The sequence below is a fragment of the Solanum pennellii genome, chromosome 7 (assembly GCF_001406875.1).
Source record: "Solanum pennellii chromosome 7, SPENNV200".
NCBI classification, from domain to species: domain Eukaryota; kingdom Viridiplantae; phylum Streptophyta; class Magnoliopsida; order Solanales; family Solanaceae; genus Solanum; species Solanum pennellii.
The window spans coordinates 78454193-78471048 of record NC_028643.1 but is presented as its reverse complement, the minus strand read 5'-3'; the positions used below and the strand labels follow the sequence as shown (position 1 = coordinate 78471048).

At 26.0% G+C, this 16856-nt stretch overlaps 2 protein-coding genes across 2 annotated transcripts; both read right to left on the bottom strand.

Annotated features, from left to right (window-relative positions):
• Positions 1–6481: 6481 nt before the first annotated feature.
• LOC107025328 (nuclear transcription factor Y subunit B-6-like) lies at positions 6482–12358 on the bottom strand. The gene is made up of 3 exons (XM_015226111.2): positions 12268–12358; positions 6893–7376; positions 6482–6805 (listed from the first exon to the last, which is right to left on the bottom strand). Exons 1-3 carry the CDS (start codon positions 12356–12358, stop codon positions 6712–6714), a joined length of 669 nt encoding a protein of 222 aa, XP_015081597.1. The 3' UTR covers positions 6482–6711.
• Positions 12359–14700: 2342 nt separating this feature from the next.
• On the bottom strand, positions 14701–15840 carry LOC107025765 (histone H2B.2-like). The gene is made up of 2 exons (XM_015226509.2): positions 15801–15840; positions 14701–15020 (listed from the first exon to the last, which is right to left on the bottom strand). Exons 1-2 carry the CDS (start codon positions 15838–15840, stop codon positions 14701–14703), a joined length of 360 nt encoding a protein of 119 aa, XP_015081995.1.
• Between the last annotated feature and the right edge of the window lie 1016 nt (positions 15841–16856).

Sequence of the window (16856 nt, the reverse complement as noted above, 5' to 3'; positions counted from 1 at the left end):
TATATATATATATATTTTTGAATACTAACCCAATTGCTAACAATGTAATATAATTTAGTAATCATCACCAACTTACCCATTATTTCTTATCACCCATTATCAATATAGCATAAAATAATAACATAATCCCAAGTACTCCGACAATATATTACTATATATAGAATTGAAAAGAACGAATATCTCATATCTTTACCTGAACAATGGCTATGATTTTTCTCCCTCTCGCTGGTCGCCTGTGGTAAGGTTTCGCATCCATTTTTTTTTCTAAACAAGAGTTTATTAACCGTGAAACCCCACTAACCTATCATCTATATTACTTATTTAATAAAAGTTTCATCAATTGGGTACTCATAGTTATCTAATAGTTTAAAAATACCCCTTTAAATTTTTAAATGGAGTCAAACTAGTCCTAGTTTTCAAAACGACCTAGCGGGTCGTTACAATTATCAATCCAAAATTTATTTGGGCAGAAAACTAGAAAATGAAGTGGTTTGGGAAAAAAAAAGAAAGAAAAAAAAGCAACCACCATCACTATAATTTTTTAAAAATTAACTCAGATTTTATATACAGGTCGATACATTCATAAGACATTAATTTTTTTAAAAAGAAAATCAAATAGGAAAAAGGTGAATAGATTATAAAAATTTTAAAAATGAAATACACGCAACACATCAAATTCATTTTTTTTTCTTGGTCATGAAAACAAAATTATCAAGTTAATTAAATCTTAAATCGTAGAAAACAAGAAAATAAAGTGTTAAGGCAAAACAACACTAACACTGCTAATCTTTTATTTAGTCTCACCGATTGATCTAATCACACACAAGACATTCAACTTCTTTAGAACATAAATTCATGACCGAAGGAAAGAGTGAAAAAATTATTTGAACTTGACCGAAAAATAATAAGAGAAAAAATGAAACCACAACCATTATCTATTTTTTTAAAAATCAAATCGTCATTTAATTTGCAGGTCGATACATTGAATCTTTTGAAAAGATAAAATCTAGTAGGAAAAAGGTGAAACGATTACAAAAATTTGAGAAATGATATACACACAACCTACAAAATTCAACATTTTTTGGTCATGTAAACAAAATTGCCAAATCAATTAAATCTTAAATCACAGAAAATAAGAAAATAAAGTGTTTAGACAAATCAACAACACTGATTTTTTATGTAGTCTCATCAATCAATCTAATCACACATGAGACATTCGATGTTTTTGAAACATTAATTGACAATAGAAGAAAAGAAGAAAAAAAATACTTGAAGTTGGAGCATAATCCATGTTTTTTCTTCAAATTATTTTCTGAACTGAGGTACTTTCAATTTATTTTGGTCTTTTTATAATTGTGACTTGTGAGTGGTGTGGTTTCAGTTGTTACTCAGTACTTAAGTTTATATAATCCCTTATTAACAACTATTTCTTCCACCTATAAAATTTTATTTATTTTATTTTATTTTATTTATTTATTTATTTTTAATCATACCCCACTTTCACTTTTTTTTTTATGTTTCTTTTGGTGTTTTAATTTGTTACATTCTGCATGTTTACTAAATAGTGACACCAAGGCAATAAAAACGTCCTTCCAAAATGAATAATGAGATTATTTCCTGAATTTGCTCAAACTTTTCTTTTTCATATATGCAAAGAAAATCCTTAATCTCAAATTATCTTTTATTTGAATTTCGAGATCGATTGATGTTTGATATATATTTTAGAGTCTCGATTTATTTTGATTCGAATTGTATAATGCTTCTCAATTAAAGAAAAAATGCTCCATATTAGGAATTTTTTATCATTCTTATGTCCAGATATCGAATCTTAGACCTCTAATTAGGATAAAACTAAGGATCCTATGAACAATGACGTAGCTATAAATAATGAAGGGTGTGATCAGTTGAATATCGTTTGCTGAAAAATTATATATTGTGTATATAGAAAATTATACTCAGGGTTTATGTTGGATATGACGAATGATAGTTTTCAAGAAAAATGTTTATTATGAAAATAAGTGAGTTTTTTTAACTTATTTTCTTAAATTTAATAGGTAAGCGAATATAATATTATCTTAAAACATTTAATCTAGACAAGTCCTATGAAATGTGGAGGAGGGGTGAGTGCATGGGGAGGGGGGGTGAATTAATGAGGTGTGTCGAAGGATAAAGAGGTATAATCAGTGCTAAATGTAATTTGCGAAATTTGTTTTTCCTATTTCCACTAGAAAAAATATTTTCTTTATTTTTTAAAAAAATATTTCTTAAAAGAATATTTTTAAAAAATTGTGATTAATCAAATATGATTAATTTTGTAAAAATATTTTCGTTCGTACTAAACACACCCTAAGTATACATGCGCCACATGTGCATATACCAAGTTTTGTTAATTTATCTCGAATTTAGTGATGAAACAAGTGATTATTAGTATAATCACTAAATTTTATACACAAATTTAGATGTTAATTAAACTTTTGGATCCAATATATAATAATATGACTTACTTAATTATATAACTTTTTTGCGTTAAATTACACTACTTATATTTAGTTTACGTGGAGTTTAAAAGTTAACAAGCTTTTAAAAAAGTTACATTCATAGTTCATTTAATATCATAACAAATTAAGAACGACGCAATTAAACGATTTGTATTATTTTTATGCTAGGTTAACTTAACATGTAAAAATTCTCGATAATATAGGTTAAAATAGTAAGGACGTAACAACTTAAAAATCACTACACATGATTATCAAATGATTGACCGTACAAATTAACGAATCAGTACTCGTGATTATTAAATGGTTGACCGCACAAATTAAATTGTACGGAAAAAAGCATAGTTCCTATAAAGTAAGAAGAGGTAGTAAAAATCAGTCACGTGGGCTAATATATTATAGAGATCACGCTCTTAAAACAAGTTACATACACGCGCCGCCGATGTTTTCTTAGGGTGTGCTCATATAGATAATTTGAAAACCTAATCGTTGACATGAAGCAAGAATCTCGATTATATAAGTTAATAAAGTACAGGAAAAAAAATTACGCTCGAATAAATTAATTAAGTACCTGAATAAAATTAAAATTAATTTAAATATAAGTACATTAATTAAGTTAATAAAGATGTAAAAATCGATATGCAAAATAAAATCATAATTTTAAACATCAATACTCTAAATTAAAAAGTTAATCATACAGATTAACTAAATCATATTTAAACATCATTAATGTAGAATTAAAGGTTCATAAAAAAAACATATTTAAGTCTAAGATTTAAATATTGTTTGCCCTTGCCCTAAATAACTTTTTACATTATTAAATTATTCAAAAAAAAAAGTTATAGATATAAACCCTTTTAAATATAGAATTTGGTGTTTGTTTAGAAAGAAATAAGACAGGTTACTTGCTAAGATAGGTAATATAAGTTTGAATGATGTAAATATTATTTAAACTATCGATGTATTTGTTACTTAAAACTTTGATTATCTCTTCTATTTCCATTTTTAGTAGTAATTTTCCTTCTTTACTTTAATAATTTCATCTTACCTAATTTTTTACGATTTTATTCATTTCATATCATATATTGAAAAGTCGAAAATTATAAATATTAACGATCAAGTCTATGTACACCTCTTTTTTTTAAAAAAAAATCACTTGAGTATTTTACAATTTATGAGGTTTCAATATTTATAGAGAACATATAACATACAAAATCTAAATAGTATATTTAAACAAAACTTCAGCTTTATTTTATAATTTGATATTATAATTTCATATTATGATTTTAAATTATAAGTTCATTGCTTAGTTTTCTCCGGAAATTAATTTTCTAAAGCTAGTCAAAGGGATCTTTCTTCTCAGTTTGTCTTATACCCCTTTTTTTCATAAATCAAATAAATGCCAAAATATTAGTTTTCCTAATTTAATTTTTTGTTTAAGATATTGTTCTTAAAGTAAAAGACGAAAAAAAGAAACTGAAATATAATAGTATCAAACAAAAAGAAAAGAAAAACCCAAACGGAACTACATAAAACAACAAATTAACACGTAGATTGTACTGTATTATTTTAATAAATATAATATTTGAATATATTATATTATTTTTCATTGTTATATTATGTCAAACTTTCATATTTCTAAAATAATAAATCTACAAAAAAAAATAAGGGCACAGATACAATTACTATGAAAAATTCCATAATGATACAGATCCATAATTTGAATGATAATATCATTTTGTATCATTATATTATAACACTAATTCATAATTGAATGGTAAATATTGTAGTTTGTCATTACATAATGACACAGATCCTTAATTTGAATAATAAATATCGTTCTCCGTCATCATATAATGACACAGATTGATATTCTGAATGATAAATATTGTTCTCCATCATTACATAATGACACATGCTCCAGAGGTGTATCCAATATTTCGATTAAATGGGTGTACGGTTACGAAAAATGCATTTTAAATATAAATTTAATTGATTTGACTTTTAGATTCTTAATATGAACCATATGTTCATAATATAACCATTAAATTTTAAAAATTATAGGTCCAAAATATATAACACACTTAACTTTTAGGAATTTTCAATGTAAAGCACTTAATTTTTTTCAAAAGATTAAAGAAAAAATCAAAACAAAAACTAGTTGAAACACCAGAAGTGTAACCGATAATCACTTAGAGATCATCTGTTACTCAAAATGACAAGATAGATATAAGATTTAAATTTCTATCCTCACTTAGAGTGGTCCACCCAACCACATTGTATTATTATATGATACTTTAAAGGTGAATTCACAAATCTACAGTTAAATACATTTTAAAAATATAAACTACTATATATATGATCTAGAGAGGGTAGCATGGATTCACGTGAACCCAATGCACCCCTCTAGATGCGGCTATGAGATTCATAATTTCAATGATAAATATCGTTCTTCGTCATTACATAATACACAAATTCATAACTTGAATGATAAATATTTTACAAAGATAAAATTAGGGTATGAGTTAAAACTACTACGAAAAAGATAGAATAAAAGATGAAATATGATTACAGAAAATTGAGAAATGATATACACAACCTACAAAATTCAACATTTTTTTGGTCATGTAAACAAAATTGTCAAATCAATTAAATCTTAAATCACATAAAACAAGAAAATGAAGTGTTTAGACAAATCAACAACACTGATTTTTTATGTAGTTTCATCAATCAATCTAATCACACATGAGACATTCGATATTTTTGAAACATAAATTGACAATAGAAGAAAAGAAGAAGAAAAATTATCTGAAGTTGGAGCATAATCCATGTTTTTTCTTCAAATTATTTTCTTAACTGAGGTACTTTCAATTTATTTTGGTCTTTTTATAGTCGTGACTTGTGAATGGTGTGGTTTCAGTTATTACTCAGTACTTAAATTTATATAATCCCTTATTAACAACTTTTTCTTCCACCTTAAAAAATTTTATTTTATTTTATTTTATTTTTAATCATACCCCACTTTCACTTTTTTTTTATGTTTCTTTTGGTGTTTTTTAATTTGTTACATTCTGCATGTTTACTAAATAGTGACACCAAGGCAATAAAAACGTCCTTCCAAGATGAATAATGAGATTATTTCCTGAATTTGCTCAAACTTTTTTTTTTTCATATGTGCAAAGAAAATCCTTTGTCTCAAATTATCTTTTATTTGGATTTCGAGACTGATTAGTATTTGATATACATTTTAGAGTCTTGATTTATTTTGATTTGCATTGCATAATGCTTCTTAATTAAAGAAAAAAATGCTTCACATTAGGAACTTTTTATCATTCTCATGTCCAGATATCGAATCTTAGACCTCTAATTAGGATAAAACTAAGAATTCTATAAACAATGACGTAGCTATAAATAATGAAGAATGTAGTCAGTTGAATATCTTTTGCTGAAAAATTATATATTGTGTAGGTAGAAAATTATACTCAGGGTTAATGTTTGATATGATGAATGATGCTTTTCAAGAAAAATGTTTATTAAGAAAATAATTGATTATATCAAACAACACAATCTTTACAGAGAGCAATGATCCAACAACTGACTTCAATTGTAACTTCTTCTTTTTTTAAAATAAGTGCAAGTACATATCTTTCTTCATGTGATTAAGAACACACATAAAACCCAAGATCTCATTAAAAGTGCATCTATATATGAAGCGTTCACTTGAGACTTCACTAGATATGTTGTTGTTCTGTGGTTATAAATAAAGCATGATTGCCTAGTCGCTTGCTATGGTTGTTCAGACTCTTCAAAATGTCACTAGATGCATGACAACGGATCAAATACAGGTACGACAACATTTAAGAAGAGTCTTGAGTAATCATAGCTCGATTCTTTTCACAAGAAGAAGAAAGTGAGACTATAAGCATCATACAACAAACACAAGGAAATTATAAACACACACATTTATTTATTATACAAAACACAGGTAGCTTACTAGTACATAACATAAAGTTCTTAACACAGGTGGCTTATTAGTACATAAACATAGAGTTCTTAACAAGGAAACTTAAAAAACACACACACACAAACTTGAAAACACAAACATACTGTTACTCCAGAGAGAGTTCAAACGATAAAACATACTTAAAAACATTATTATTCCATTCTGGAATATACTACAACACAACGCCACCTGCTTGTTCACATCATCAGTCTACTATCCCAACTGTCCAAATGGATAAGCAGGCATAACAGTTGAAGTAGAAGCCTCAGAAGGACTACCATCATTCCCCGCGGCCATCTCAAAGTCCCTATAAATTTAGAGACAGTAAAATCAATTGATCTTTCAGTAACGCTATTATTCATTTTCAAAACTCATTCTAACGCGATATATTTACCTGGAAGTTACCAGGGCAGCAGTAACAGGATCATAAAACAGCACATTTGGTGGGAAATACGGGTATGGATAACCCGGGACGGGTTCATTAGGATGGGATGCAGCGAGTGAAGTGACATTTAATTCACAATTGGGCTTGCGCACGTTGTAATAACTCACTGAATTATATTCACGATACCTGTTGAGGTATTGGGCTAAAAGCCCAGCATGGATAGTCAGGCCCATATTGATCATGGCCCAAAGAATATCCTCAGCTGTCACAGTCTTTCGTCGCTCCATACGTTCCATAGCCTTTTTTGTGATACGATTGATATAGTAGCTCCCTAATTTTTGCATAGACTCTTTCGATTCATCGTTGATTTTCGCGTTCGTTGGAAGGATACCGCGCATGATTCTCGTCACGTTCTCCATCGGGAGTTGCACTTCCAACAGACGTTGAGCTAGCTGATCCACCCCTGTGTTGACGTTGGTCATGTTGTTTACACCTTGTATACAAAAAAAAAAGTGTATATAAGCTTACAAGATTTTAGCTATATATATGAGCTTAAGATAAAGGACAATGTCAATTGGATCATATATGACNCTATTTTCACTAGGAAAAATATTTTCTTCATTTTGAAAAAAGAATATTTTAAAAAAATTATGATTAACCAAACATGATTAATTTTTTAAAAATATTTCCGTTCATACTAAACACACCCTAAGTATACATGCGCCACATGTGCATATACCAAGTTTTGTTAATTTATCTCGAATTTAGTGATAAAACAAGTGATTGTTAGTATAATCACTAATTCTATACACAAATTTAGATGTTCATTAAACTTTTGGATCCAACATATATAATAATATGACATACTTTACTATATAACTTTTTTGAGTTAAATTACACTATTTATATTTAGTTTACATGGAATTTAAAAGTTAACAAGCTTTTAAAAAAGTTACATTCATATATCATTTAACATCATATACAAATTAAGAATGAATCAACTGAACGATTTGTACTATTTTTATGCTTGGGTTAACTTAACATGTAAAAATTCTCGATAATATAGGTTAAAATAGTACGGACGTAAAAACAATTTAAAAATCACTACGCGTGATTATCAAATGATTGACCGTACAAATAAACGAATCAGTACTCGTAATTATTAAATGGTTGACCACACAAATTAAATTGTACGGGAAAAAACATAGTTCTTATAAAGTAAGAAGAGGTAGTAAAAATATCAGTCACGTGAGCTAATATATTATAGAGTTCACGCTCTTAAAACAAGTTACATACACGCGCCGCCGATTTTTTCTTAGGGTGTGCTCATATAGATAATTTGAAAATCTAATCGTTGACATGAAGCAAGAATATCGATTATATAAGTTAATAAAGTATAGAAAAAAATCGCGGTTGTATATAAATTAGTTAAGTACCTAAATAAAATTAAAATTTCTTTAATTATAAGTACATTAATTAAGTTAATAAAGACGTAAAAACCGATATACAAAATAAAATCATAAATTTAAACATCAATACGCTAAATTAAAAGTTAATCATACAAATTAACTACGTCATATTTAAACATCAGTAATGTAGAATCAAAGGTTCATAAAAGAAAATATATTTAAGTCTAAGCTTTAAACACTTTTACCCTTGCCCTAAATAATTTCTTACATATTTGAATTATTAAAAAACTATACTATAGTTACAGATAAACCTTTTTAAATGTACAATTTGATGTTTTATTTTACAAAAAAATAAGACATGTTACTTGCTAAAAAAAGTAATATAAGTTTGAACGGTATAAATATTATTTAAATATCAATGTATTTATTACTTAAACTTTGATTATCTTTTCTGTTTCTACTTTCAATAATAAATTTTTTTCTTTAATAAGTTCATCTTTTGTAGTTTTTTTTTTTTTTTTGATTTTATTCATTTCATACCATGTACTGAAAAGTCGAGATTTTCCAAAAAATAATTTCTTTATAAATTAAAAATAACAATTAAATATATGTATACCTCATCCTTTTTAATTAAATTTCATTTGAGTATTTTACTAACTTATGAGGTTTCTATATTTATGATAAACATAAAAATTTAAATAGTATTTTTAAACAAAACTTTCACTTTATCTTATACTTTTATATTACAATTTCATAATATGATTTTAAATTATAATTTCATTACTTAGTTTTCTCCGGAAATTAATTTTCTAAAGCTAGTCAAAGGCATCTTTCTTCTCAATTTGTCTTATACCCTTTTTCTCATAAATCAAATAAATGCCAAAATATTAGTTTTTCTAATTTAACTTTTTGTTTAAGATGTTGTTTTTATTTTTAAGATAAAAGATGAAAAAAGAAACTGAAACAAAGACTTTGAAGTTATTCAGAATCCCAAGAAGAAAAGATGAAATAGTTTCAAACAAAAAGAAAAGAAAAACTCAAACATATTTACATAAAACAAATTAACATGTAGATCATACCGTATTATTTTAATTTACAATATTTGAATATATATATATATATATATCATTTTTCATCGTTAAATAATGTCACACATTCATATTTTTAAAATGATAAACCTACAAAAACAAAAGGATACGGATAAGCAACTATGTGATTTGAATGATAAATATTCTACAACATAAAGCTACTATGAAAAGATAGGATAAAAAGATGAAATATGATTATTTAGGAAATAATAGAGTAACGACGCGATCACACCAAATCGCTCGTTATATAAAACAGGTCCTTTCATTGTTACCTAACAATGAATTCAAATGACACAACCAACAATCAAATCAAACCAAACATTATTACAATACAACCACCCAAATTGAACATGGTGTTTTAATACTTAATAATTCAAATTAAGTTCAATTTTCACTTATTAGCTAGTTGTTTTTGGACTTGTCTTAATGAATAGAAAAACGAATTACAGCTTTAGCTCCTTCAGCCATGGCATGTTTAGCTAGTTGTCCTGGCAACTCTATTTTGACAGCTCTATGCATGTTCATAGATGTTAACGTTGTACGTCTCGAGTACCTCAACAATGATTTTGATGTGTAAGGAGGGTAAGGAAGTATAATCAGTGTTAAATGTAACTTACGAAACTTGTTCTTTTTATTTCTAAAAGGAAAACATGTTCGTTTTTAAAAAAAAATCTTTCTTACAAAAATACTTTTAAAAATTATGATCAACCAAACATAATTATTTTTTAAAAAATATTTTTCTTCGTACTAAATATACATGCGCCACATGTGCATATACCAAGTTTTGTTAATTTAACTCCACGAGAATTTAGTGATAAAACAAGTGAATATTAGGAAACCAAATCTTATACTTCATATAAATCAAAATTTGAAGTGTTAGTATAATTACTAAATTGTATACACTAAAAATTTAGATTGTAATTAAACTTTTGGATCCAATATATAATAAAATGAGTTACTCTATTGTAGATTGATCTTCGTCCTATTTATAGGTAAAGAGGTTATTTCCAATTAAAGAATACTACGATATTTAGTTTACATGGAGTTTAAAAGTTTATAAGCTTCTACAGAAGTTACATTCATATTTTATTTAACATCATATACAAATTAAGAAGAACAATTTGTATTATTTTTATGCTAGGTTAACTTAATGTATGTAAAAATTCTCGATGATATAAGTTAAAATAGTATGGTCATGAAAACAACTTAAGAATTAGTTTGCGTGATTATTAAACAATTGATTGTACACATTAATTAAATTGTGAGGAAATAAACACAATTTTAACGTAGAACACAAAGTAAAAATATCAATCACGTGATCTCATATATTGTGGAGTTCACGCTCTTAAAACAAGTTACATACACGCACCCTCAATTTTTTTTATGGCGTGCTCATGTAGATCATTTGAACCTAATCGTCCACATGAAGCGAGAATTTCGATCATATAAGTTAATGAGAAATAGAAAAAAAATCTCAATCGTATAAATTATTTTAGTATGTAGAAAATAAAATTAAAATTAATTTAAATATAAGTACATTTTAAGTTAATAAAGACGTGAAGATCGATATTTAAAATAAAATTATAAATTTAAACATCAATACGCTAAACTAAAAGTTGATCATACAAATTAACTACGTCATATTTAAACATCAGTAGTGTAGAATTAAATGTTCATAAAAGAAAATATATTTAAGTCTAAGATTTAAACATTGTTTACGCTTGCCCAAAATAATTTCTTACGTATTTGGTAAAATAGGTAATATAAGTTTGAACGATATAAATATTATTTAAATATCGATGTATTTATTACTTAAACTTTTATTATTTCTTCTATTTCTACTTTTAGTAGTAATATTCTTTCTCTAATAGTTCATCTTACCTAGTTTTTTAAGATTTTATTTATTTCATACCATGTGCTGAAAGGTCGAGGTTTTCTCAAAAATAATTTCTTTATAAATTAAAGATAACAGTTAAATTTATGCGTATATCTCGTTCATTTTAAATTTCATTTGAGTATTTTGCAACTTATGAGATTTCACAAATCTAAATAGTATGTTTAAACAAAACTTCAGCTTTATATTATACTTTTATATTACAATTTCATATTATGATTTTAAATTATAATTTCATTTCTTGGTTTTATCTTGGAAATTAATTTTCTAAAGGTAGTCAAAGGCATCTTTCTTCTCAATTTGTCTTATACCCTTTTTTTTATAAATCAAGTAAATGCCAAAATATTAGTTTTTCTAATTTAACTTTTTGTTTAAGATGTTGTTTTTAAAATAATAGACGAAAAAAAGAAACTGAAACAAAGACTTTGAAGTTATTCAGAATCCCGAGAAGAAAAGGCTGAAATAGTTTCAAACAAAAAGAAAAGAAAAACTCAAACGTAACTACATAAAACAACAAATTAACACGGTTATAATTTTAATTAATACAATATTTGAATATATTATATATTATTTTTTTATCGTTATATAATGTCACATATTCATATTTTTAAAATGATAAACCTACAAAAACAAAGGATACACATATAGAGCAATTACTTAATTTGAATGATAAATATTCACCAAGATAAAAGTAGGGTATGAGGTAAAGCTACTGTGAAAAAAGATAGGATAAAAAGATAAAATATGATTATTTAGGAAATAGTAAAGTAACGACGCGATCACAATTAATCGCCCGTTATATAAAACAGGTCTTTTCATAATTACCTAACAATGAATTCAAACGACATAACCAACAATTTAATCAAACCAAACATTATAACAATACAACCACCCAAATTGAACATGGTGTTTTAATACTTAATAATTCAAATTAAGTTCAATTTTCACTTATTAGCTAGTTGTTTTTGGACTTGTCTTAATGAGTAGAAAAACGAATTACAGCTTTAGCTCCTTCAGCCATGGCATGTTTAGCTAGTTGTCGTGGCAACTCCATTTTGACAGCTCTATGCATGTTCATAGACATTAACGCTGTTCGTCCCGAGTACCTCAACAATGATTTTGATGTGTAAGGAGGGTAAGGAAGTATAATCAGTGTTAAAGGTAACTTATGAAACTTGTTTTTTCTATTTCTACTAGGAAAACATGTTCGTTTTTAAAAAAAATTCTTTTTAAAAAAAATACTTTTAAAAATTATGATCAACCAAACATGATTAATTTTTTTCAAATATTTTCCTTCGTACTAAATATACACGCGCCACATGTGCATATACCAAGTTTTGTTAATTTAACTCCACGAGAATTTAGTGATAAAACAAGTGATTATTAGGGAAACCAAATCTTATTACTTCATATAAATCAAGAATTGAAGTGTTAGTATAATTACTAAATTGTATACACTAAAAATTTAGATGGTAATTAAACTTTTGGATCCAATATATAATAAAATGAGTTACTCTATTGTAGATTGATCTTCGTCCTATTTATAGGTAAAGAGGTTATTTCCGATTAAAGAATACTACTATATTTAGTTTACATGGAGTTTAAAAGTTAATAAGCTTCTACAAAAGTTACATTCATATCTTAGTTAACATTATATACAAATTAAGAAGAACAATTTGTATTATTTTTATGCTAGGTTAACTTAATGTATGTAAAAAATTTCGATAATATAAGTTAAAATAGTAAGGTCATGAAAACAATTTAAGAATCAGTTTGCGTGATTATTAAACAATTGATTGTACAAATTAATTAAATTGTGAGGAAATAAACACAATTTTAACGTAGAACACAAAGTAAAAATATCAATCATGTGGCCTCATATATTGTGGAGTTCACGCTCTTAAAATAAGTTATATATACGCACCCTCAATTTTTTTATGGCGTGCTCATGTAGATCATTTGAACCTAATCGTTCACGTGAAGCGAGAATTTCGATCACATAAGTTAATGAGATATAGAAAAAAATCTCAATCGTATAAATTATTTTAATATGTATAAAATAAAATTATAATTAATTTAAATATAAGTACATTTTAAGTTAATAAAGACATGAAGATCGATATTTAAAATAAAATTATAAATTTAAACATCAATATGCTAAACTAAAAGTTGATCATACAAATTAACTACGTCATATTTAAACATCAGTAATGTAAAATTAAAGGTTCATAAAAGAAAATATATTTAAGTCTAAGATTTAAACACTGTTTACCCTTGCCCAAAATAATTTCTTACATATTTGGTAAAATAGGTAATATAAGTTTGAACAATATAAATATTATTTAAATATCGATATATTTATTACTTAAACTTTTATTATTTCTTTTATTTCTACTTTTAGTAGTAATATTCTTTCTCTAATAGTTCATCTTACATAGTTTTTTAAGATTTTGTTCATTTCATACCATGTTCTGAAAAGTCGAGGTTTTCTCAAAAATAATTTCTTTATAAATTAAAGAGAACGGTTAAATCTATGTGTATATCTCGTTCATTTTATATTCCATTTGAGTATTTTGCAATTTATGAGATTTTACAAATCTAAATAGTATGTTTAAACAAAATTTCAGCTTTATCTTATACTTTTATATTACAATTTCATATTATGATTTTAAATTATAATTTCATTTCTTGGTTTTCTCCTGGGAAATTAATTTTCTAAAGGTAGTCAAAGGCATCTTTCTTCTCAATTTGTCTTATACCCTTTTTTTCATAAATCAAATAAATGCCAAAATATTAGATTTTCTAATTTAACTTTTTGTTTAAGATGTTGTTTTTAAAATAATAGACGAAAAAAGAAACTGAAACAAAGACTTTGAAGTTATTCAGAATTCCGAGAAGAAAAGGCTGAAATAATTTCAAACAAAAGGAAAAGAAAAACTCAAACGTAACTACATAAAACAACAAATTAACACGGTTATAATTTTAATTGATACAATATTTGAATATATTATATATTATTTTTTTATCGTTATATAATGTCACACATTCATATTTTTAAAATAATAAACCTACAAAAACAAAGGATACACATATAGAGCAACTACTTAATTTGAATGATAAATATTCTACAAGATAAAAGTAGGATATGAGGTAAAGTTACTGTGAAAAAAGATAGGATAAGAAGATGAAATATGATTATTTAGGAAATAGTAAGGTAACGACGCGATCACACCTAATCGCTCGTTATATAAAACAGGTCTTTTCATTGTTACCTAGCAACGAATTCAAACGACATAACCAACAATCTAATCAAACCAAACGTTATTACAATACAACCACCCAAATTGAACAAGGTGTTTTAATACTTAATAATTCAAATTAAGTTCAATTTTTTCACTTATTTAGCTAGATGTTTTTGTACTTGTCTTAATGAGTAGAAAAACGAATCACAGCTTTAGCTCCTTCAGCCATGGCATGTTTAGCTAGTTGTCCTGGCAACTCCATTTTGACAGCTCTGTGCATGTCCATAGACGTTAACGTTGTTCGTCCCGAGTACCTCAACAATGATTTTGATGTTTCTACGATTTTCTCAGCCATGTCTTGCATGAAATGGTTCAATATAACCATTGATCTCAATGATATTTCCAACTTTGGATTCACTTCTTTCATAACCTTGTATATGTACCTCTCATATCCCACAGCTTTGCTTCTCTTGTTCTTGTTCTTGCTCTTGTTCTTGCTCTTGCCTTTGCTCATGAAAAATTATCAACAACAAAAAACAATAACATAAAATTAGTCATTTTTTAAAACTAATAATCACACATGAGACATTTGATTTCTTAGAACATACATTAATTTTGGTAGAAAAGGGTGAAAACATCAAATGGTTTAAGCCTCAAAAAGAGAAGAAGAAAACCTACACACAAAAAATCAGTCATTTTATTTTTATTTTTTTGTTTACTCACGATCTAGTCTAATCGATCTATCTAATCATATACGAGACATTCAATTTCTTATAACACAAAATTCATGGTAGAAAAAAAATATAATAACATTAATTAAGTGATTTAAGCCTAAAAAAAATGAGAATCATAGTCATTTTTTCTTTTCTTTTTTACTCATTGATCTAGCTAATTAATCACACATGCTTAGACATTCAATTTTTTTAATTAAAACATAAATTCATGGTAGAAAAAAAAAATTGGTGAAACCCTAATCAAGTGGTTTAAGCTTCAAAGAAAAGAAGAAAAAATAATAATAATGAAAGTCATAGTCATTTTCTATTTTTGTTTACTCATAATCATTTAACTAGTCACATATAAGACATTCAATTTCATAGAACATAAATCATGGTAAAAAAAACTAAAAAATTAATTCAAGAAGCCTAAAAAAGAGGGGGAAAAAATGAAATCGCGATTTTTATTTATCTACTCTGAATCTACTCTGACCGATCTAATCATACACGAGATATTCAATTCCTTACAACATAAACTCATGTTAAAAAAAATTAAAGTGATTAAAAGTACCTGAACTTGAAGCTTGTTTCATGGTGTTTCTCCCTGACATTTTTCTTCTTTTTTATAAGCTTAATTAGAGTATTTTATTTGGAGTTTAATGTTGGGGTTAACATTATATATAGCTCACTTAAGTACATATTAGGAAAAACTTTTATAAGCACTTTTTTTCCCACAATTAGATAAAAACAAATTTTATTAATTAGGAGATCACATTAATTTCATTTCTTTTTTTGTTTTTCTTGTTCTTTCATTTGTACGTTACGTTTTGCATTTTATTTTATCATGCAATAAAAAATTTCTTCCAAAAGTAATAATTACATTTTCCCTCAATTTGCTTTTAACTTTCTACATAATTCAAATAATTAACTCTTGTGTTGAAACATTAGTGTATGTAGAAAATTATACTGAGCTTTGTAATTCGATATTAAAGAAGATGTTTTTTATGAAAAGTATTTCTAGAAAAATAAAAGATACATTCTTATCTATTCTTATTTTTGTTTAATAGGTTAGAAAAAAGAATATTATCCCGAAAATATTTAATTTAAAGTAATAATATAAAAGCTAAGTAAAGGAAGTCATTTCCAAAATTTTAATGATTTTCTGAAGAAAAAAAAGTTTAAATTTATGTCCAATCAAATACGAAAAATTGAAAAATATTTTATATATATAAAAAAATCCGTCCATAGCAAACATATCCTAAGTGTACACACACGTAGATATACATATGCATGTATATTAAATCGTGAATACTCCTAATTTAATCTTATCTATTTTACCATAACATTCGGTGCATACATCAAATTTGGTCAATTTAACTCCACGAGCATTTGCACCGACAAAATAAGTGACTTAGTTTTCTTTATTTTGATCCTTTTATCGCCTTTATACTAACAACATATTTAGTATAATTTTAAAAGTAAAAATTCTAATAAATAAATTGTGTATAAAAAAAATTCTCAATAATCATGAGATAAAAATTAATTTTGATATACCATAGTCAAAATAAAAATAAGCTACAAACAAGTAATCGTGCAACATTGTTTTTCTTATATATATATATATATA

Excerpts from the sequence above, each read along its gene's own strand:
- LOC107025765 (XM_015226509.2), bottom strand. The coding sequence starts at position 15,840 with ATGTCAGGGAGAAACACCATGAAACAAGCTTCAAGTTCAG. Across the intron at positions 15,021-15,800 it reads GAAACAAGCTTCAAGTTCAG|GCAAGAGCAAGAACAAGAGC; the intron begins GTACTTTTAATC and ends TCATGAGCAAAG.
- LOC107025328 (XM_015226111.2), bottom strand. The coding sequence starts at position 12,358 with ATGTCTATGAACATGCATAGAGCTGTCAAAATGGAGTTGCCACGACAA. Across the intron at positions 7,377-12,267 it reads AGGAGCTAAAGCTGTAATTC|GTGTAAACAACATGACCAAC; the intron begins GTTTTTCTACTC and ends TTTGTATACAAG. Across the intron at positions 6,806-6,892 it reads GCTGCCCTGGTAACTTCCAG|GGACTTTGAGATGGCCGCGG; the intron begins GTAAATATATCG and ends CTAAATTTATAG.